This window comes from Cinclus cinclus, chromosome Z (assembly GCF_963662255.1).
Source record: "Cinclus cinclus chromosome Z, bCinCin1.1, whole genome shotgun sequence".
NCBI classification, from domain to species: Eukaryota; Metazoa; Chordata; class Aves; order Passeriformes; family Cinclidae; genus Cinclus; species Cinclus cinclus.
Window position 1 is genome coordinate 38,598,911 of NC_085084.1, and position 23,789 is coordinate 38,622,699.

At 42.0% G+C, this 23,789-nt stretch overlaps 1 protein-coding gene across 1 annotated transcript in view; it reads left to right on the forward strand.

Annotated features, from left to right (window-relative positions):
• The window catches only part of SHB (SH2 domain containing adaptor protein B), a 55,831-nt gene extending 47,526 nt beyond the window's left edge, over positions 1–8,305 (forward strand). The window contains exon 6 of the mRNA XM_062513330.1: positions 8,122–8,305. Coding sequence (XP_062369314.1) covers positions 8,122–8,305 — 184 coding nt within the window. The remainder of the gene's footprint in view (positions 1–8,121) is intronic.
• Positions 8,306–23,789: the final 15,484 nt, after the last annotated feature.

Sequence of the window (23,789 nt, forward strand, 5' to 3'; positions counted from 1 at the left end):
AGTCACTGAATTAGGACCTTCCTGTTTGAGGATGTTAGTGATTTTTAGTCTTCATTTGGTGTCCATGTAACTAAGTAAACTTGGGTATTTTTTTGTGGTTCTAATTTGGAATGCTCCTGCTGCTTTTGCTTTAGGCTGAATAAGGAAGTATATTGTTTGGGGATTTTATTCCTTTTGTTTTGTGTGCTTTAGTGGAGTAAAGCTGTACAGCATTGCTACAATTCTTTGAAGTAAGAAGCCCAGGATTTAGGATGAAAGATCTACAGAATTAGGAAATGAGGAGTATTCCAGTCTTGGCACTGCTTTGAGTTTGCCTTACTGAGCTTAGGCTTAGTAGGGTACATTACAGAGGTTGTCTTCACCATACCATAAAATGGATTTATAGAACAGTTGGGGTTGGAAGGGAGGACCAAAGATCATCTAGCCCAACTCTCCCACCCATGATAGGATAACAAGTTCACTTCATTTTCAGGCTGAGGAAGGTTATCAAGGTTTTCTGTGCACAGGAGAAAAAGAAGTCACTTCACCTTGGTATAGGCTGTATGGGTGCAGAGATAAAAGTTTCTTTTCTTTCCTTCATGCAGGGTAGGATCTGATATGGAACCTAACCTCCAAGTAGGTCTGGGGTACAGGCCAACTTGCCCTTTTCACTAGCATTACTCCTGCTGTTTTGCTTTTATGCCATTTCTTCACAGGTCTGTTTTGAAAATACATTTTAATGCTGGGATGATGGTGATACCTGGTTGTAATAAACAGTTTTGTAAATTGCACTAAAGCTGATCCTTTTTTTTGTAAGTTTATAATTCCATTCTAGGACTTGAGAAGAAAAATATATTGTAGGAGTCTATTTTAGTATTACTCTGCTATCATTTTTGAGATCTCTCTGTAATGCAGAGGTTTGCCTTGAGCTGGAACACATCTGCTTTAGAAGTGTGGTTCAATTCCTGTTGTCTCTTCTGTAATTTGATCTGTGCATTCTCTGATGTAGGTGTCCTCTAGATATTTTCAGACACTGAAGCATTAATGACACAAGCTTTGGAATAAATTTTCCCTCAGGCTTAAATTTACTCCTAAATTCAAAGTCTTGGAACATGATCTTTTTTTAAAAGTATTTCACTTAATTCTTGCATCAGCCCAGTGATTCTTCTTCAGACAGAGCACAACTTACAGAGGAAAAGGTGATGGTTACAATTATATTTTTCTGCTTTGGACAGCTGAGTTCATGTCTTTAGTATCCTTTTCTAGTCTCTTCACACAGAACTGCAAGGTTCCATTGTCTGTTAGGTGTGTTTGTGCTTCTCAGGGACCTTTTACTACCATGTGTGAGTCAGCTTTTTTTTTGTTGTTGTTGAATGTTTCATTTCTGCTTCAGGGAAAAAGCATTAATCACACCCTGATTTTGTACTGAGATTAAGTAACAGTTCTTTTAAATCTACTCTTCTGTTTCATGTGACAAGCTTTTTCTAAAAACAAAACAGGAAGCAAAAAGCAAACCCAAACCACTTCACTCTAGTTTTTGAGTTTTCTCTAGTAACAAAATACTTTTGACCAAAATCACAGCAATGAGAATCTACCCAAATACTACTTGTATTTGGAAATTGCAAAGATGGTAGAACCTGCTCATTTTCATTTAATATAACAGAATGTTGCATAATGGAGACATCTCTGAAGATTATTTTTTCCAGTTGCAGGAAACCTTTTTGTGTTCTGTGGGCATTGAGAGAGCCATACAAGCTTAACTTGCATGGGGAATTTATGTGAGGTATTTGTCTCATTCAAATTCCAAATATAATAAAATGAACATGAAAAATAGCTTTATTGCTAAATTGAAATGCATCTGTGTATAAAACAGTCATTGAGGTATGACATGAGGTATTGACATGTTGCTCATGTCAATAACTGTCACTTTGAGATGGTGTAGTTTACCCAATGAAATTTAATTGCAAATGGATTAGCTATCTTTAGGGGCATCAGAGAAGGTCCTGTTGAAATACACATTTATGTTGCTCATCCCAGTTAGAAACAAGGAATCAATATTGTTGGTAACAAGTGCTTGAAGCTAAAAGTGTCTTTCTGTGGATTGGGACCCAAAGAGCTGAACTTCTTTGTCAATATTATCTAAATTCTGCACAGCAGAGGAGAAAAAGAATATGATCTACCTTCCCAGAACAAAATTGTCCCAAAGGCATGAGGGGCAGCTGTGCATTCTCTTCAATCTTCTCTGTCAGGCCTGGATTCTTCCCTATGTTTCCTCTTCTCTGTATTCCTTCAGGTTTGTTGATATTTGGCTCACTCATACCCACCCACTCTTTCCTTAAGCACAATTATAATTGCAGAGGGCTGGGTAAAAGTTGGAGACCCATACTCCTGGTAACTGTGCTGTAGCCAGAAATGCCTGGCTGCTATTGAAATACCTAGTTTCAAATTCCTTATCCGAGACCTGTTCTTTACCAACAAGTAGACTGGTGAGAAGGGTAGATGTGCAAATGAAGGAGGGAGAGTGATTGCTTACTTATGTTTTAGGTGTTCAGCAATTACTTCAGTGAACATGTAGCTCACAGAGGTGCCTTCCTGATGTTGTAATAGAGCACCATCTCAGGATGGGGTTATCATGTTACAGTCTTGCTCAGTGAAGACCAGGCACCAACTGAGCGCTACTAGCTAATCCTTTCAGTCAGGATTTCTCCCTCCCAAGGCTCTTGCAGCAGTGTGCACCTTGCCCACACCACTTCATTTCCTGATTCGCATTTCAATTTTGGGAAATGTGACTATTCTTAATTTTTTATAAGGATTATCTCACAAGGTAACTAAATGAGCAGTCTGTGAGCAAAAACAGCCACAGGCATTCCTTTCTGTTCTGTCATATGGTTCCTGCACAATCATAGCCACTGGAAGTGGAGAGCTGAATTCAGAGAGGGTGGTGCCTTTTGACTTCCTGATCCTGTGGACTCATAAACAGGCATGGGGTTTCCCTGAATAGCAAAGGAAACTGTGAGCTACATTTTTTTCTCATTACAGTCTGTAGAAGTGGTCCTGATTTCCAAAGCTGAGTACATAAACTTTTGGTAGTTCTCGGTTCTGGATAAATGCTGGACTTGCACCCTTCTGTTGATTTTTGTTCTTGGAACTAACTCTTGTAATATTGTAAAAATTACAAGTTGCTTCATGTCACTATGATTTACAAAAAAGTTGTGGGATTTTTGATGGGTCTCTATATTAGCAATTGAATAAAAATATTAAAAAGTGTATTAGTAGGCCGTTGTTAACTTAAACCATAATGGTAGGAGTCCTGGCTGTTAGCAGAAAGCATGGATTCTGTCACTTCTCTGGAAAATTCAACAAGTTGAAGATTCTCACTACCTTCAAGGCAGCAGATGGGAAGTGCTTATAGAGAATGGAGCCTGGGCTCAGTAGTGATCTTCACACATTGGGTGCGAATGAACACTTCTACATTTTGTAGGGGGAGAGACATTGTTTTTTTTGTCATGGAGACAGTGTCCATCAGGTGTAGAGTGACAGTGTTGTGTATAATGTGCTTGAAAAAGCAAAGCTGAAATAGCAAAACCAGTTCACAGGCCAGCCTCTTAATGTCTCCAGCAATGATTTTTCAATTTTTTATTTTGTCTGGGGTTAAGTAGTGAATTTATTTTTCAGAGGAGTTTTTATTTTAATTTTTTTCCTTGTTGGTGTACATTGAGGTGAAGCATTATAGGCTTTGTTCAAAGTAACAGCATGTAATGCAATTTAAAATTATGAAATGGAAAATAATTTCAGAATGGAAAAATGACATAACATATATTTCCTACATTGCCAGATTTTTTTTTTCTGATGCTATTGCAGAGGTGTAGCTTTTTAATTTGTGCATGTAATGTTTCATCAAAACAAACGCAGAAAATCTGTTCTGACAAAACAGTGCTGTTTTCAGCAAAATTAGGCTTCAGAAGACTTGGCCAAACTTTCTGATTGTGAACACTGAATCATGTTTCAAAGCTATTAATATTTCCTGGAAAAAAAATACTTGGTTTAATATCTAATTAATATTTATTAAGCCTGCTTTTATCACACTTCATGCCTAAGATCAAAAAGCACATTCTGATTAACTGTCTGCCTAATTCCTTTCTCATCCTCACTGGGTTTTGAAAACTGAGAGAAAATATGTGGGGAGGTTGCAATTCAAAATCTATTGATGTTAAGGTTGTGTTGCCAAACATTTTAAACCAGGTGTGACTGACTATTAGTCATGTCTCAAGTTTGTGTCTGTGTAAACATCTGTGCTTTAGAGTTCCAAAGAAATTTGGTGGAGGGGTCAGCAATTAGCAATTTTTTTTGTACTTGAAACTCATGAAAATGGTTGCAAAAAGGAAAGAAGGGATAGAATATTGTCTTTAATATCACTGTTTTGTCACTGTTTTCCCTCAATTGAATGAAAATGTCGTGAAAAGTTATTGCAACATTTGAAAAATCACAATAACATTCAGAATTCACACAGTAACCATATCACCTATTCACAGTAATAATATCACTTATTTTGGGTATCAGCACCTTCTCTTGCAAAATGTGCATGTCTTGTCTCTTCAAGGCACCCTCTCATCAGTGGTCACATATGTGAACTTGGTTTCACTGTTTAGGTTCTTTTCTTTGAAAACCTTGGGCCTAGCAGGTTCTAATAGTTGTTGCTGAGCTGAAAAATAGGCATTCCAAAACCAGGACTACACAGTGAGGCACTTGTCCAGGTAGACTCCAACAGTGCTTCAAAAACTAAGCAGAAACTTACAGTCACTTCAACGGTGAAGTTTTTTTGCCCATCATTACCTGAAATTTCAGTAATCTCTTTGCATACAAAAATCAGAGCTTAGATTGAAAGTGTTTGGAGGAGATGAAGAGGCAGTATGACTTCCAGGTTCCTTTTTGACATAGTCCCTGTAATTGTAATCACTGATCTACCAGCATTGGTGCTGTTAATCAAGTGCAGATGGATTTTGCCCTTACCTGTTACTAAAGGCGCTAATTCTCTGAGTCCAGGAATACCAGAAGAGAGGAGACTGCGAGACAGATTTTAAGGACAAATAGAGCAGGTGAGACAGCACAGAAGAACCCTTTGTGTAGATGTGAATAGTTTCACAGAATAGTTTACAGTTGAAAGTATTTAATTCAAGGGCATGATCTCAAAGTTCCAAGTTGATTTTCTTCCGACTTAATTTGTTCTACATTATAGGAGATGAGAATTTTCTGCTTTGGTATGTCTACTTGCAACCAGTGATGGTTCATTTGAAACAGGGAGGGCAGATAGCACATTCAAAGTGTAATTTTTGGAAACTAAAAGAGAGTGCAAAGGGAGTGAAGGAGGAAAATGTTTGAAAACATTATCTCTTCATTTATCTACCAGTAAACCTGAAATAATGCTCAGTTTAAAGGAGTTCTGGACAGCCAGAGAAGTGGCCAGGATAGAAATCACTGAAAATCACTAAAATCACTATTACTAAAAACGTGGTATTTGCTGCAAACACTAGCAGTTAGCAAAACTAGTTCATTGACTGAATGTGCTTGCCTCTCAGTTCTACTCCTTTATGGAGAGAAAATTTTCATGTGAGATACTGCAAAGCTTTGAGAATGGACCTCTGGGGATGTCTAATCTAATCCCCTGTGCCAAGCAGTACATGCTTATCAGGTTGGTGAGTGCTTTGGAAAACTTGTGAAGATGAAACTCTTCTGACCTGCCTTATCTTGGTTCCTGGGCTCTAGGACTCTGATGAGGAAGAAGTCCCTGTGTCCAGTGGGAACTGCCTTGCAGCTTGTGCTTTTTGCCTGAGAAACTTCTGTTTTCTCTGTAACTCTCCTTTTTAGGCAGTGGGTGATTGTGACCTGACACCCCTCATCTCACCTTTTCTTCTCCTGGACACTAAATAGGCACAATTCCCTCAAGCCATCAGGTATTCCCATCCCTAGACCATGTTTATTGGTCCTGCTCTAAATATGCTCCAGTATTGACATTCTTTTATTATGGGACACCCCTCTCACTAGTTCTGGATGTAGCCTCACAGGTGCTCTGTAGAATAAATAGTCATTGTCTTCCAGCAGCTGGCTGCACTTTACTATGGAACTCAGGGCTTCAGTAGACCTTCATGGGCAGACCATTGAATCATTCTCCTTCCCACCATGTATCCTCCCTACCACAGTTCCTTTTCTGGCCTGTTGTGCCCCTGCTTGCACTGCTGCTTGGGTTTGTTCCATCCCAAGGGCAGAACCTATAAATTTGCCTTGTATACATTTAATTAGCCTGCAATTAATAACTTTTAGCTCACATTCTTTTTCCCTCACCCATACAAAAAGTGTGGCCTTCCAGAAGTCTTACCTGTCAGGATATGTGGCAGAGATTCTTTTTGTGTAAGCTCAGTGACTTTGTTCTACACAAACCTGAATATATACGTAGGTCTTTCTTGGGGAAGCAATACCTGTGTGTCATGAATGCATGGTTTCTAGCAATTTGTTTGTACTATATGCATTGTCTTCCTCTTCCAAAAAAGGCTTTTTCCTTTTGTGCACAAAAGTGCACTTAAAAGATTGTTCTCTGGTCCTTGCCATATTTCCGAAATTAGCATGCACCCATGATTCCATTAACATGATTCCATTATCTGCACGCTTCTAAGTCATTTTGCAGCAAAGCAGATGGTGAACAGAAGAAAGAGAGTAATACACGTGTCCTCAGAGTAACTATTTAAAGATGTTGCTCTTACTTAAGGGAAATAATTTAGAGATCAATTACAATTCAGCAGACATATTTTCCCACTAAGAAATTGGTATTTAAAGCAAAATTCTAAGTAAGTAGAGCCATAATTACAGTGACTGCAGAGTCACCTTTCTGCGCACTAGAAAGGTTCTCTTCATCAGAGAATTGTTGAATACATGTGAAAGATATGAGCTTGGTTATGATACAGGTATTTACAAAGCACCTGCTAACTAGAGTATGGCAAATTCTAGAGAAGATGGTTTTAACGTAATTTGTTTTCCTGCTGCAGCTTTTTGTATCATCTTGAATTGGGTTTCTTTGCTGACACAGACCAACTCCAGTTTTAATGCTGCTATCTCTGTCCCTGGACACACCTAGAAGAAACAATGGTTTGGAGCCAGAAGGTTAGGGACTGTGACATCCAACTAAGCCTCATTTAACATCTTGACGTGTAGGAGCTGTTCCTTGCACTTGCGTTGCCCTAGCTGAACTCTACACTCTTAAAGTAGCCTATATGTTATGTTAAGACAGCAGACACTGAAGGGTTCTGGGAAGAGCTGAGGCCAGCTGTACTTCTGATGCTGTACAGGAGTGGGGGTGCTACCCATCAGAGTGGAATTATGTTGGACAAGTTCCTTTGCCAAGAGCAGGCAGGGCAGTTCCATGACACTCTCCTCCTGCCTGCATAATCATGAGCCTTTCCCTCTAAGAGAGTGCCTGCAGAAAGACCACAGGACAGCAGCCCTTGCTCAGTATAGTGCTCAGTCTAGTGAAGTATTATGCCAGGAAATTTGGCATTGGGAACATGGTCACCTGGAGTAGTTTCGCACCTGAAGCCACCAGATTATGCACAGAGATGTGTTCTGGATAGTTACTGCCAGGGTAGAATGGTAAGGTCTGCCCCAAGGCATCCACAGGGGTAGAGTAGGACAGGTCTTGTCTTGCCTAGCTCATGTCCTGCTTGTGCCTGTGAAGGGACCCTGAGACCTCTGACAGGCCAGCACCACAGATACTTGGGTCCAGAAGTAATGACTGGCTATACTGAAAATAAGTGTTCACAGGAAAATTTTGAAGGGGCTGGAGAGAGGGCCATGGGAGGAAATGGATTGTCTTCTGACACACCTCTGGATCGCTTTCTGTGTGAGACAGCCTTGCACAGGTTGCACAGGCACTGGAAACAAAATACTGCCTTAGGCTGCCTTTGTGGTGAACTGTCCGTGGGGGTTTGCAGCTAGTAGTTGGAGACTATCAGTCTGGCCATTGCCTTGGCCTGCCACCCAGGAAATACTGGCATTTTGTTCTCCTAGTTTCACCTCCATAAGGAGAGCCTGCTGTGGTGCTGTGCCCCTCTTCCCTATGCGTAAGCATGAACTTGTACTTTGTTTTCCTTGCAGGAGCAATCAAGGTTTTATGCATATGAAGCTGACGAAAACCAAAGAAAAATACATCCTGGGTCAGAACAGCCCTCCCTTCGACAGTGTTCCTGAAGTCATCCACTACTACACTACAAAAAAGCTGCCTATCAAAGGAGCAGAACACTTGTCCTTGCTCTACCCTGTGGCTGTACGGACTCTCTAATAACCTAGTCTCACCCCTTCCTGTGGATGGGAGGTGAGAGAGAAGCTAGGTTGCACAGACTTCATTGCCAGAATTCAGAGCTTGAGTCTATGGTGGAGAGAGGCAGCCTTTAGTCTTGTGAATGTGGGCTCTGCAGAATTGTCATGGGACTGTGTGTGTGATGCACCTGTGCTGCAGCATGCCTTTAGAACTGCATTGCTGCATAAGAGAAAGAACACTTATTTTAGTGCAGGGAGAGCAGATTACCTTCCCAGACCTTCTATGTGAATGAAAGTGCTTCCCAGCAAAAGTTCTTCCTTTGTGTTTTGAGTAGAATCAACAAGTTCTCAGCAGTAAAAAAACAACAACTTTTATTTTCTTGCTGCCCTGAGAAACTTCTCCATGAAAAAGAGTAACCTTACTCTGAGGGACCCTAGGGTGTCCTTGATGGACCTGAGAAGGAGCTGCTTAGCAAGCAAGTCTCTGGCTCTGGTCACAGTTTGATGGGCTTGGGATTTTTTTAATGCAGTTTCTTGGAGTAGTAAAATGTTGAACTTCTGTAAGCCACACAATCTTAAAATAATTTTGTGAGAGCAAATCATGGTCAATTACTTATGAATAGGGGATGTAGTTAAACAGTAGTTTGTTATATATTTTTATCCTTTTTGGTACAATAATCTCTTAATGTTTACTGTCTTCATTTGCAAGTTTCATTTGTAGGTACAGGCAGCTAAATCTGTTTCAGGCAGTTACACCATAATGTTTTAAGTAGTTAGAATAAGTAATTTTGATATGTGGGTTAGTATTTATGCATGAGGGTGGTCAAAGGCTTTTATGAAGCTTTAGTAGGCAAAAATCTTCACTTGCTCATTCATCTGGATCAAACAGCTATCCTACTGATGTAGCAGGCTAACGTGTATCACATTGCCTTTCCACAAGATGGCTTTTGCATCTGTGAGAACTGCAGTATGTAGCGGAGCAGAATTTCTTTTTCTGGTATACCAAGGCATTCTTAAGACAGCCCCATTGTCACATGCCTTCTAACCAGTGCTCTTTTTCACCATGGGCAGAAGCCTGTCTCCTGCTGTATTCCAGTCACTGTAAGCTAGAAGCACTGTGGAAGCTGCTCTGTATCTTAGCCCTGCCACCTCAGTGCCCATCCACTTGGGACATATTTTCTACATGCTCTTCGTGCTCATTCAGTGAGATAAGTGAAAAATTATAATTGTACACAAGCTGGACCTGGGGAATCTATAGCCTTATAGTCCTCATGTTGTGCCATCTCCCACATATGTCTAGAATGTTGTGCATTAACCCATCAGCTGGTATAGTAGCGAACTGATTATATGCAGGTTATGTATTTTACAGACAGCAATAGGACTGTGAAATTGTGTGCTATTTAATTCAGCTTTCTTAGCTACTACTATTTTTATGAATGCTTAGAAAGAAGTGCAAATCTGAAAATTGTAATGGAATAACCACTTACTGCCTGTAAAAGTTGTGCTTCACATGCTTCATGTCTAATCTGGTAAGAACCTCAAGGATGACCCATGTACTGTCACTGGTGCTAGATATTCTGTTTACTTTTAAGACAGCCTTATTCTTTTTATGGCATCCAATGCAGATTGAACAGAAGTTGATCATATGCATGTGAAGAGCCCAGTGTCATTCTGTGCAGCAATGGTAGTGGGTCAAACTGTCTCTCTCACCCAGAATCAGAAGCTGCACTGGAAATAGGTTTTCCCATTTTCTGAGGAGGGTGGCACAGTGGAGGACAAAGAGACAACGTTCCTCTCCAAGTGAAAGCAAGCATCCCCTTTTCATGTACTCACCTATCTGCTTTTTTTATTTCCCTAAACTCTTTATTCTCTTAACATCACCCCACTGAAAAGAGCATACAGGCACTTTTAAGTTAGTATATTCTCTCACCAGAGTAGGAGTTTATGAAGGTGGCAGAGTTCACACAGATTAGGAATCAGGTGACATCTGCTCTGAGTCTTGGCCTTTTTGGGCTTGAGCAACACTATCACGCCCTTTGGGACAGAAATATGTTATATTTCTCCTTTTGTGTGTTGAATCTGGCATGATTGCTGTTTCATGGTCTGTTTCTCTTCTTTAAAGGGGAAAAAAAAGCATGCCCCTACTCTGTGTAACAGCAATTACCAGTAGAAACCAATAGCATCATCAACCAAGGCCTTGTCTGGCTTCCTTAAGCACTTTGTCTTTAATTCATGGGGATAACTATTGTACCAGGCCTTTCTTGTCATGGGTCTGATCAAAAGTCAGATGAAGCCAGCAAGTGCCATTTTATTGCTGTCTGCAAATTTTGGGTTGGGATCCATTGCTTCATAACAAATCATGTGAATATGCATCTTACAAATGAGTATATACCACTTATGACAGCTTCAAGGATCAGATCAAGGTTCTTGGTTCAGCAAGAGGAAATCATCTCAGAACGTATTGGTTGTCCATGGGAAGGTTTTTTTATTATTTTTCTAAAAGACTTTTAGAAAGTACTCAGTAATTGCAAAATAAATAAAACCAGGATTTTGTTTGCACTGTAATGTTGTCTTTGTTTATTTAAGTGATTGTATGATATTTTTCCAGTGAAGGAATATTCTTCCCAGATTTTTTAATGTACAGTGAAAATGCGGTGTGTTAACAGTGTGTAGTATTGCGTATAGGTGGAAGATCTTGTAGTGATCATGCCTATATAGCACATTAAAAGTTTATTTTAAAAAAAATATAAACCTCTCCCTTTTATTCCTCTGATTGTCCTTGTGTATGCAGATTGTCATGAATAGCTAATGATTGAAGTGGCCTTTTAGAACAACTTGTGTTTATGTGCCTAAACTGTGTTGTGAAAGTAATCATTAGGTTGTAATTTGGAGTCTGGAAAATCATATGTCTCAGTTCTACCCTGACTAATTCTCTTGATAATGTGCACCTTTACAAGGGCTGACATGGGTGCAAGTGTGAATGATATTGGTAGTGGTGTCCAAGGAACCCAGTTATTGCTGCTAACAGCATAACACTGGTGATTCAATTTTTGCAGTCTATTTAAGAGGTGTTAATTAGGCTTCTGTTTTGATGAGTATTTCACAGCATGGTGAAAGCTATGAACATCTGTATGATGTGTAGGAGAGCTTTAGTGGCCAAGATTGCCTTTCACAGCTCCTTCCATAATTGGAAAGTCATTTAGGTTTGTGGGAGTACAGTCACCATGGTTTCTGTACTTGATAACAGATTGTCTTACTTTGAAATTAAGTCTTCAGAGACAGGATGCAAAGCACAGGGCTGAATTAAGTGCAAAGGTACAGAACAGACATTTGTAGCATCTCAAAGAACATGGCCTGAGTCTATGCTCTGAGGAAAATGGTTACTGCTCAGAGGATGGCACATTCTTCTCAGGAGGATGTACTTCTCAACATCCCGTTGGGTTTTTCACTTTGTCTTGATGTCATGGCTCAAGCTGGCAACACAGACACCATGTGGCAATGTTGGTGGAGTCCACAAATGGTGTCTTTTATGCAGGTTCTGATTCCATTTCAACACTTCTACACTGTGTGCTCTGCTGCTTTAAGTTATTCATTATGTCCTCAGGTGGTATCTCAAGTGGTGCCTAAGCAAAACAAGCATGGTCTTAACAGAATTTTAAATAAACAAATTAAAGACCTCACCCCACACACTACTATTTCCCTGTAGAGAGGGTAAAACAAAACAGATTTGGAGCAGAGCTGTCTATAGTCCTGATCTGAGCAAGGGGTGAAGAAAATAAAAAAGAAATTCAACATGTTTTCATATATTTTTTTTCTTTTTTAAAGATCTGCAATGATCCCACATAAAATAATGCTTATTGCTTTCTCTTATTACTTATTTCTGTAGGCCCCAGTAAGAAGGTAAGAAGGAATTCACAGCAGCTGAACAAAGTTGTTGATCTGAAATGATGCAAATAGAAATCCTACTGAAAAAAAGTGTTCATATGATGCAAGGGATGACCATGTAAAGTCCAATTTTCTGCAGCATGTGACTTGCTGTCTCAAGCCTTGAGCTTCCTCTGCAAATTAGATATGCACAATCTAGAGATAATGTGGTAACTTCAGTGCTCTGCATGATGTATTTGGTTCAGTGATTAGACCAAACATTGCCTTTGCTTTCAGGGTCCCTGAATTGCATCTGTTGCTGCTGACAGTTCCAAGACAAGCTTGGTGAAGCTGGTTGGCAAGTTGATTGTATTAACCCATTCCCCAAGTCTGCCTCCAAGAAACAATTGTTTTAACCACAGTAGAGATACCAACAGGATGGCTGGAAATCTACTGAGTTGCATACACCTCGGGGATGACTGAAACATGATGATTATATGAAGTTAATATGTAGGAAGAGTTACAGGACTGTTTGTAGAGTAATGGCTAGATTTTGTCAGGTAGTATGAGCTGGGCTTGGCTGAAATTTAGCTATGAAAGAACAGAGGAAGGTCACCATTTACAAGTAAACAGCTTATTAAGTGCTGTGAAAGTTGTAAAAGTGTCATGGAGAAAGTCTGGAGATACTTCCAGAAAGGGGAGACTGTGGATGACAGTGAGGCAAGAGCCAAGTGTGAGATACTGAGAGAATTTGAATACAGGAACCAGGCATTCTCTAGCAGTTTGTAATGGATATTGTCCAGCATCTCTCAAGAGAGACACAGAAGGTACCTGCAAGAGGTAACCCAGACAAAGAGATTGTGAAGAGAGACTAAAGAAACTTGATGAGAATCCAGAGAGACTCAGAAGAGACCTCAAAACAAAACCCTGGGGAGGAAAAGGGGAGAATTCAGGATTCCCTTGGGAGAAATACAAGGGACCCTACATCATTAGAGACTATACACAGTAAGGCTGGAACTGCTACACTGACCCCCCTGACTTCCACCCAGACTGTGTGGTCTACCACACAGGATGAGGAAGTAACAATGAGAGCAACTACACTGATCAAACCACCTTCTTTTCGGGACAGTCCTGTGGAACAGGAAGGTCATGTTTCTCATGGTTGACATCATCCATAGCCATGTTTTTGGATTTGACTTAGTTTAGACTCTGCACTTTCATTTTAACTGCAAAAACCAGCCCTGAACTCTCTATTTCTTATTAATTATTGTGAATTATTTTCAAATATGAAGTTATGTGGTATAATTGTGTTTTAATTATTATAATAAAAGCATTACAGTTAATAACTTTGTATGGCCAGGATGAACCATGGTTTCAACCTGAGTATTACCACTTCTGTGAAGATAAGGGCCATGTAAACAATGTCTTTGATTTTTGTTGTTTGTTCATAGTCTCTTTTCAGTACAAATGTAGTAAATTTTCCTCTGAAATAATGTTACTGTTTACCTCCAGTAATTAGATCCATTCATAGAGAGGGCAGCCTGTAAAATCTTGTCATCTTTCTGTTGTGTCAACACATTAAGATTATTTCCATATAAACGTATCTGTATAGATTCATTTAGGTCATCGAGCCCAATATTTAACACTTCCAAATCCACAGCTAAACTATGTCCTTAAATGCCACATCATTTAAGTATCTCCGAAGACTGACTGGACCGCTTCCCTGAGCAGCCTGGTCTATGACTGATAGGCCTTCCACTAACAAATTATTTCCATATTAACGCAGTCTAAACCACCACTGGTGCAACTTGAGGCTGTTTCTTCTCATCCCCTCATTTGCTGAGAGAAAAGACTGATCCCCACCTCACCAAAGCCTCCTTCCCAGTAGTTGCAGAGTTGAAGTTTCCCTGACTCTCCTCCAGGCTTAACACACCCAGTCCCATCAGCTGCTCTTCAAAGGACTTGTGCTCCAGACTCTACACCAGCTCCATTGCTCTTCTCTGGACACGTCCCAGCACCTCAATGTCCTTTTCAAAGTGAGAGGCCCAGAACTGGGCACAGAACTGGAAGTGTGGCCTCACCAGTGCCAAGTACAGGGGGACAATACCTTTCCTGGTCCTGCTGCCCACACTATTGCTGACACAGGCCAGGATGCCATTGGCTTTTGGCCACCTGGGCACACTGCTGCTTTGTGTTCATCTAGATGTCAACCATATCACCCCCAGGTCCTTTGCTGAGCAGCTTTCCAGACACTGCTTCCAGTCTGTAGTGCTGACTGGACTTGTTGTGACCCCAGGTCAGGACCTGATGCTTGGCTTTACTGAACCTTACACCACTGGCCACAGCCCAACAATCCAGCCTGTCCAGATCCCTTTGCAGGATCTTCCTGCCCTCCAGCAGGTCAACACTCCCACCCAACTTGGTGTTGTCTGCAAAATGATTGAGGGTATACTCAGTTCCCTCATCCAGATCAGCAAACTGGCTGTTAAACAAAACTGGCTCCAGTACTGACCCCTGGAAAAAGGACTTGTGACCATCTGCTGGCTGGATGTAGCTCCATTCACTACCACTCTCTGGACCTGGCCATCCAGCCACCTTGTTACCCAATAAACAGTGCACCCATCCAAGTCATGAACAGCCAATTTCTCCAGGAGAATACTGTGGGAGATAATGTAAAGGGCTTCGCTGGAGTCAAGATAGACAACATCCAAAGCCTTTCCCTCATCTATTTAGTGAGTCACCTGTCATAGGTCAGGTTGGTCAAGTAACACCTGCGTTCCCTAGATCCTTACTGGCTGGGCCTGATCCCTGGTTGTTTTGTACATGCCATATGATGGCACTCAGCATGATATGTTCCATGACCGCAGCATTATATAGATCGTCCTTCCAGCCCTTGTGGAAGGGCATTACATTGGCCAACTTCCAGTCTTCTGGGACCTCCCTGGTTAGTCAAGACTGCTGCTAAATGGCTAAAAATGACTGAATGAGCTCTTCCATCAGCTCCCTCAGTACCCTTGGGAGGATCCCATTTGGCCTCATAGACCTGTGTGTGTCTAAATGGTGTAGCAGATTGTTAATTTTTTTCCCCTTGGATTATTAGGCCATTGTTCTGTTCCCCGGCTATGTCTTCCAGCTCACCAGATGTATTGATAGAAATATTTTGTCTTTTACTGCGGTGACCAAATTACGTTCTAGTTGGGCTTTGGCTCTTTCAATTTTCTCTACATACAAATTTGGAACTTGGTAGTCTTCCTGAGTGGAGACCCACTTCTTCCAAAGGTCATAAACTCTTTTCTTTACTGAATTACAGCCAAAACTCTCTTGTTCAGACCGGTTTCCCCCCCCGCCCCCCGTCCCCCCCTCCACCACACATCTTCTGGCATTCAGGGACAGTACTTCTGCACCTTTAAGATTTTTCTCTTCAAAAATTTCTAGCCTGCCTAGATTCCTTTGTCTTTCAAGAATGCACAGAATCACAGAATCCTTTAGGCTGGGAAAGACCTCTGGGCCACTGAGTTCAATCTTTACTGCTCATCACCTCGTCAATTAGACCATGGCACCATGTCCAGAGTCCAGTCCTTTAACAAACACCTGCAAGGATGGTGACTTCACCACCTCCCTGGGCAGCCCATGTCAGTGTTTAACAACCCTTTCCATCAAGAAATACCTCCTGGTCTCCAGCCTGAACCTCCCCTGGCACAGCTTGAGGCTGTGTCCTCTCATCCTGGAACTAATTGCCTAGGAGAAGAGGCCAACCCCCAGCTAGCTATAACTTTCTGAGCCTTCTTTTCTCCAGACTAAACACTCTAGGTCCCTCAGCCTCTCCTAATAGGACTTATCTTCTAGACCTTTCTCCAGCTTCAGTGACCTTCTCTGGACTCACCCCAGCACCTCAATACCTTTTTTGAAATGCCTTCCAAGAGACTCTGTCAACTAGGCCAAAGAATTCCCAAGAGCAGTCCAAGATGGTAGTTCTCCTAACCACATTCCTTAATTCTGTTGTTTCGCGATTACTATGCTCCAGACATCCTCCAGCCATTAGCTGCACCAGTTCTACTGCTATGAAGTCTGTTCTTCACCTCTGTTAAGCAAATTAAACAGTCCTTTGCCTTACTTATCTTTTGTGCTGCTACCATGGGACTGCCTGAATAATTCTGATTTCAAGATGCTGAGTATTGGCTGAGTGAAAGAGTTGAGTTGCGGAGTCCAGTGTCTGCTCTGTCACTAACAGGAGCTCTTGTGAAGAAAACTAAAGGTGAGAGCTTGCCCCTTTTGCACTTGGAAGCTGTTTTTAAACACAGACTTGACTACTGACCCCTACCTCTGCTACTCTGTAGTATCTTCACTTATGTAATTCACTGTCTTGTATGTTGTTGATTCTGACCCTAATCCTGACACATCACCTTGGTTTTTGGGCTTAGCCTCAGGCTTTCTACATCCCTATGCACCTGCTGTTTTACTACTGGGCTGAGACTGACTTGCTGGCTCAGAATCATGCCAGAAAGAACAAAAAGAGGGACAAACAAAAAATAACTCTGCATCCTGCTCCAGCCATAGGTTTGGTTTCTGTAGAGGTCATGTGAAAAGGGAGCTTAATAGCAACAGATATAAGTCTGGCATGGCCAAAGCTGCTGAACTGCTTTTTATTTCACACTTTGAGCTGCTGAGTGCTTGCATGTAAATCCTTTCTTCCATTTTTACACCTTCTATTTAAGGCTGTGGCCACTTGGTGTTCGTAGAAGGAGGCAGGTTCATGAGCAAAACAAAATTTCCCTGCTTTTAAAGAAATGACATGCTAACCAAATCCACAGCAATTATAGTGGGAACTATTACAATTTCTTTATTTTTTTTTAATCTGTGCTAAATGCTAACTTAATGTTCATCATATCATGATTTTCCTCCATATTGAATTTTCTTGTTACTGAAAGTTAGAGTTTTGGTTATTTCAACAGCAGCAACAATGGAAATGGAAGATGTGTTTGGCCTGCTTGTGCTCGTTTTGCTTTTTGTATTTGTCTCTCCACATGCATTTCTTTCTTCCTTCCTTCATCTTAATCCCCCATTACTCCTCCTTTTGCCCACCTACTTGAAAAGCTGAAACCTAACTGTGAAATATTTTTGTTTGAGTCTTGGAAAATTAAAAGAAGTTGTGAACATTTTAATGTAAAATGAAATTTTGTGGCCACTCCCAGCATATTTGGTCTTGATGCAGCCAGTCAGACAGGGCAACCCCCAGAACTCTAAAGGGGCAGAAGGGGATAGGGCTCTATGTTCCCTCTGCCCAGAACTGCCAACACTCTTCAAGTCTCGATGGCCAAAGCACTGGATTACAGGGAAGATCCTCTAGCCTTGTGAGGACTGAACACACCCCTGAACACAGCTTGTCCTGAGGTGGGGCCCTGTTCAATATAGACAGAGCAAAAGGAAACTCCGCCAGGAGTGGGTCCCTCCTACTGGTAGGCAGTGATCCTGTTTTCTGTCGGTTCACATCCCCTTATCCTGTCCGCCCCAGTCTTAAATCCTCATGTTCCTTGCTGCTGTGTCTCTATGGGACACAACTGAGGGCTGTGTAGAGACACACTCCTTCAATAGTGAGTGCAGGAGGAGGGAAGGGAGATTTCCTTCCGCCCCACTCTGGGTGTCTAGGACTGATGTACGGGGCGAAATCCGCTCACTTTCTTTTCCTGGGAACACAGCTCCCTCATGAGGCAGACTTCAGCAGGGCCGTTTGAGGCTCCAGGTTCAGCTACCTGATGGGATGTAGCTTCAAAAGCACCTGCAACACCAAGGAAGCAGACATAACCATCAACTCTCAGCACAGTTACAACTGGCAGAAGATGTGTCATGTAAGAGGTGAGGCTGAGGAAAAGGGTGCTAGAGCCTGCTGTTTTCCAGGGAGCCCAGGTGCCCTGCTGCTCACTAGCCCTGCTTTGCTCTGCTGGTCCCAACTGTTTCTGCAATACCAAAAAAACCCAGACTTGACCTCTTCGCCATACTCTAGAAACTCTGCTACTTAATTCCTCAGAAATCAAATCACAGACTCCCACCCCTCTAAACCCTGCTGCCCACCTAGAATGCTTTTTTATCCCACCCGCTGATGGTGTCGATGTATGATAAAAGTACAGAGGGATCATTCTGGTAACTGTGCAGCTCTGATTAGACCATGACAAATGGTAGGACTGTGCTTCCAGCCTGCTGTGGTTCATTCCGTGTGTACTGACACCCTCTCACATCAAAGCAAATTTTTGCTTCTGCTGACAAAGGAATTGAGAAGAAACCATTGATAGTATCTGTTGTAGCATACCATTGTCTGTCCTTGGCTCCAGCTGGCATGGGGGCTCCAGGATATCAAGTATAGCAGCACTTGGCAGCAGCATGACATCTTCATTCAGGACACAATAGTCCTTGTCTGTTTTCACCCTCCACCAGACTTTTGCATAGGCCATATGAGATATTTAAAAGACACTGATCATTCATTGTGTCTCCAATGGGTGAACTAGTCTGCAGGTGGGATCCAGGGAATCTCAGCTGCCTCAGTATCACTGCTGGTGGACTGTTGTGGTGGCAATCAGCCTGCTGTTCATCCATCCACAGTAAGGCCACAACAGAGGTATGTTCTGAGAAGCCAGACAAGTTAGTCAGCTGTTTAATCTTCTCCTTATTTATAATAGTTACAGTGAAAGCTCATTGGTACCCTTTTGGGCCCTTGAAGCACACTGTCCTCAGGTAATCTATGCCAAGGATACATAAGGCCTCCAGGACTGTCAAGAATAGGGTGTTTTTGCCACAGACCAACCAATATCAGTTAGTAGTATTAAACACTTCATGTAGGGATAAACAAGAACCTTGGAAGTCCATATAGTAAAACCACCAATATCAATCTCGGCAAAGAGGAAGGTGTATTCTCTCACTCTCTCTGCAAGATAACTTCCCCAGCAGTTAAGTGCACAACATTTGTAATAACATGCTCCAAAGCTCACAAAATGAAGAGGTATTCAGCGCAGCCAGGCAACTTCAAAGACACAGAAACCTGCCAATTCATAACTGCTATAGCTATAGCATACTCAATTCAGAACTCCCATTATCTCAATCCACATGTTGGTTGTCAAAAAGGATTGTGGTGGGTTGACCTTGGCTGGATGCCAAGTAGCCACAAACATTTCTATCACTCAACAGTACAGAGAAGAAAATAAGATGAAAAAGCTCATGGGTCATGATACAGGCAGTTCGGTGAAGGAAACTAAAGGCTGTGCATGGAAGCAAAGCAAAGCAAAAATATTTATTCCATTTTTTTCATTGTCAGGTAGTGTCCTGGGAAGCAGGGCCTCAGTATGTGTACTGGTTACTTTGGAAGACAAAGCTTCAATAACAAATGCCTCCTTGTCCTGGTTTACAATACAAGGTATATATATTCTGTTACCATCTGAGAAGGGTGATCATCCTTATCTCTGTGGGAAATGTCTTCTGTTAATGGGCCATTCAGTCCTACTGTATAACTGATAAGATTACATCATCCCACTGGGAGATGCTCCAGCCAGGAGGACGAGCCAAGTCTTTCCTACTTAGATAAAAACTGAGGTTTAGAACGCCAAAGGCAGCCTTTTTCCACTGGATTCCAGAGGAAGAACCAGGCTTTTATCCACATCATCGCTGGACCCTTTGGAGGAAAACTGCACCAGCACCCTGACTGACAGGGTATCAGGTTGTATTCTGACTCTGTCAGTGGTTTTATTTTTATTATTGCATGTATTTTTTTTCCTTTTTTTCTCTTTCCTATTAAAAGTTGTATTACTGACTTGAAGTCTCACTGGTTTTGCTTTTCAAACCAGTACACTCCTATGATCCTTAACTTCTGTTTTTTGCCAAGTACAACATCATATAGCATGAAATATCCCTTTTGATTAGTTTGAGTCAGCTCATGGCTTTTCCTGGCTATGTGTGCTCCCAGCTTTTGCCCACCTCCAGCCTACTGGTCATCAGATGGAGTATGAATGAACAGCCTTGATGCTGTGTGAGCCCTGTTCAGCATGACCAAAACATTGGTGTGCTATCAACACCATTGTAGCTAAAAGTACAAAGAACAGCTTTATAATGGTTGCTACCAGGAAAGTTGACTCCATCCCAACCAGACCCACTCAACATACTCGTCAGTGAGTTTGGTGTCACCCAGCTGCAATCAAAATTCCATCTCCCACTACTTCACCCCTGCAATGTTAGAGAAAGTTCTGTCCTCTGCCATGCCAAGCTGACCTTCACACTGAACTTTCCCTTTCCCCACAGCAGAGGAGGCATTGAAACCTCCTTCCTTGGCTCCACACAGCTGACAACTGGCAATGCTGGCCACTCTTCACTGTGCTTTCCTCCCAAAGCCCAGGAAACAGGGCAGCAACCCACTAGGACCTGCCTGTCCCAGCCATAAAGGTTTGTTCCTCTGCTTCCTAAAGGGCCTAGAACAGTCTTCATCAAAAGTCTGCTTGCCCAAGAGGCTTCTGTCACTAGACCATTTTTTGGAAGGTGCACAGACTGCAGCAGGGATGGGATCTGGCTCTCTAACCAGCCACAGAAGGTACAGCTGGCCAGGCTTTCAGCGGACATGTGCCTTGGAGCAGCTGCCAGGCTGTGGAACAATGTGGCAGATTTTCTGTCCCCAGGCTGTGCTGCCCTTTGCTGAGGTACAGCCAGCAGCTGTTTATGAGCCTTCTGTGAGCTGGCTTACCTGCCTCAGTCAGGTCTACCTGTCACAGGTCCTGACACCTCTTCTTTGATGAAGACGTTTCCACTCAGGCAGCCTGCACCTGCTTCCTCTCAGTGCCAGGAATACTTGAGAGCCTTGGGCTCCCTCTGAGGAAGGGAGCACAGGTGAGCACAGGTGAGGGTGCTCAGCCAGGCAGTGCCCTGGATCTCAGACCTTAGCCCTGCCGCTGTGGGCTCCTGTCTCCACTCTCCATTCTCTTCTGGGCCTTTGCTACTCAGCCTGTGAAGGTAGCATTTCCACAGGAACACACTGAGAGCCCAACAAGCATCCCTCCTTGGCCTGGGCCATTGCCCAGCTGCTTTGGGATACTACAGAGCTAGCCGGGCCTTCCAAAGCTGTGATTCACCTGGAATCCAGCCCTGGATGTGCTGGAGATTCAGGGCCTGCATCCCAAGAGGAATGCCTGAGGTTCCAGTGCCAGTGCTGACTCCATCACCCACCTCACAGTTCCGATTCTGCTGAGAAGGAAATAGTGACAGCACTTCCTGTGCCAGGAAGAAATATTTCCCAGTCCTGGAGCTGCTTTGTTGGGCATTTCACCCTGTGGTCCTTGTTACCTAATGCTACCCAATGCAATGGGTACAAGTTCTTTCATGAATCCTTTGCAGAATTAGAATGAGTCACAACATTGTAATTACAATTAGAACTTTATTATTACAGAAAATGAGTCAATTTCAGACAGAAAATCCTTTGGAAACTCTACAGTAGCAGTCCAGATAACATCAAGAAAAGAAATATTTATTTCTAAAAGAAATATTTAGAACAGTTGTTTCAAGTTCAGCACTACCTAAAGTTGGAAAATTCTTTCAAAATTGTGTATTTTCAAGTAAATTATGGAGTATGCAAGCAATTAGCTCCTGAATCCCACAGTGTAATCACATGTAGAAAGGAACAAATACTGTATTTGATTTGCTCTGAGCTGTGATTAATTTAAGTGGAATTTGGTCATGTGACTAAAATATTGGAGGGCATGTCATTACATTAGGGAAGCTTTGTGATGCTGTGGATTGATTTTAAAGATATAGAATGAAGAATATGTTCTAAACTGAAGGCTGTGATTTAGGTCAGATGGTGAAAGTTGCCTATGGAAAAGCATTTGTCTTCATTTTTACATTGTGTTTTCAAGAAGAAATTTTCGCAAAGCAATAGATCCTTTCCTCTTTCATCAAAAACCTGTTACTTGCAGTTAATTTTCTGCTAGAATATTTTTTCCAATTCAGATTATTGTAAGCATCATGGGGAAAATAAACCCCTTTGAATATGTTATTTGCAACAATAAAAAAGTATTCAGCATAAGATTTCATATCAAAATGGATAAATTATTCATGAAGAACTCTTGCCATGAATTTTAAAATTGGTAAAGTAGTCTAAAGGAAGGTAGAATAAAAAAATACACATCTTAAAATGCTAGGAGGAAAAGTGATTTAAGGAAGGATTGTTACAAGGTCTCCATGTTTGGCAGAGACCTTTGTGAATTTAGAAAGGACCCAGCATATATACAGAAGATGTGGAAAAGTAAGATTTCATTAAGAATAGCTTCTTTAAAGCAGGTACTTCAATGATGTAATGGAGAAGTTCAGATGTTGTGAGAGCTGCACAAGACTTGGTGCTTGAAGAAAAATGTCAAAGATGGGATGTTACAGGAGAAGGTGCTAAAAAGTTTGAAAATGAAAGCTAAAAATTGCATGAAAGGGAAAGTCATGCAGAATAGCCAAAGAAGAGCTTTTCCTTGTGAAATTTTCCTCATGGCAATATGGCAAATAATCTGTTTGGATCTTTAGAATGGCACTCTGGGCAAGTTTTGGTGATTAGCTCCTGATAAATACATTAATTTAATTGTGAAAGAGCTCTGAATGACAACCAACAGATGTAAAATAATAAGGCAGATGCCAAGGTGAGGTGCATGTGCTGCTACATGTTGGACAAATGCAATGTGATCTGTCATGCAGTTAACAATAATGCAAGAGAAAAGCATGACAGTTCAGATAGCTTGAGTGTGGTATAAATCAGATCAGTGGAGGTAGTGCATTATTCTACAGAACTAAAAATACCTTCTCCTGGGAGTAATGTCTGCCCTATTAAATGCCTCGCAAATCTGGAAAACTCATAAAGTCTTCTGCATCCCAATAGACATGGGAACACCTTGTCAAATTTACATTATAGTAAATTTCATCAAACCTTATTGCACTGCTGGAACTGCAGAGGCAGATGAAGAGAAAGCAGCTGAAGAAGGTGGATATGGCTTCTAGCCATCTAGTCCTTTCATGCCCTGTTGTGAGGGAGAAAGGGTGTGTGGATCTGCCTAATTACTGCATGCTTTTACAGGGAAAGCCCACTTCATCTGGGCTTTTCTGCAAGCGTCATGGATATCACTTAACTGCTTTAGTCGGAGTAAACAGCCCAGGCATAAGTATCCCTTCCAGAGGGGAATCACAGCGCAGGGGACGGCATTCCCAACGTGTTGGAGTTTTGTAGTAAAGCACCATTGGCAGCATTCATGCTGCCATCAGGAGGGGGCAGCCTTAGCCAAGTGCATCTCTGCTCCTCGCAGCGCAGTGCTGCGTCTGCCTTTTTGGGGTGTGTTTTCATGCCAAGTTCTTGTCACATGGCCTTCTGGCCTGTTTGCTAAGCTGTTGGTTTTTGTCAAAGCCTTTCAGCACAGATACCATCTTCTGGGCTGAGCTAGACCAGCATGGCCCGTGTAAGCATCCCAGGTAACAGTGATGGGGCTGGTGGCAGCTGAGTTACCGAACTAGTAGGGTTTGTAATAAGGCCTGCTTCGATCACATGGAACCAGGACACCAGTAGGATACCAGCAGGGACCAGATCTCTGATAGAAGTTCTCATAAACTTTGGTTTTCTTCAGTCAGATTAAAGGAATCCCATC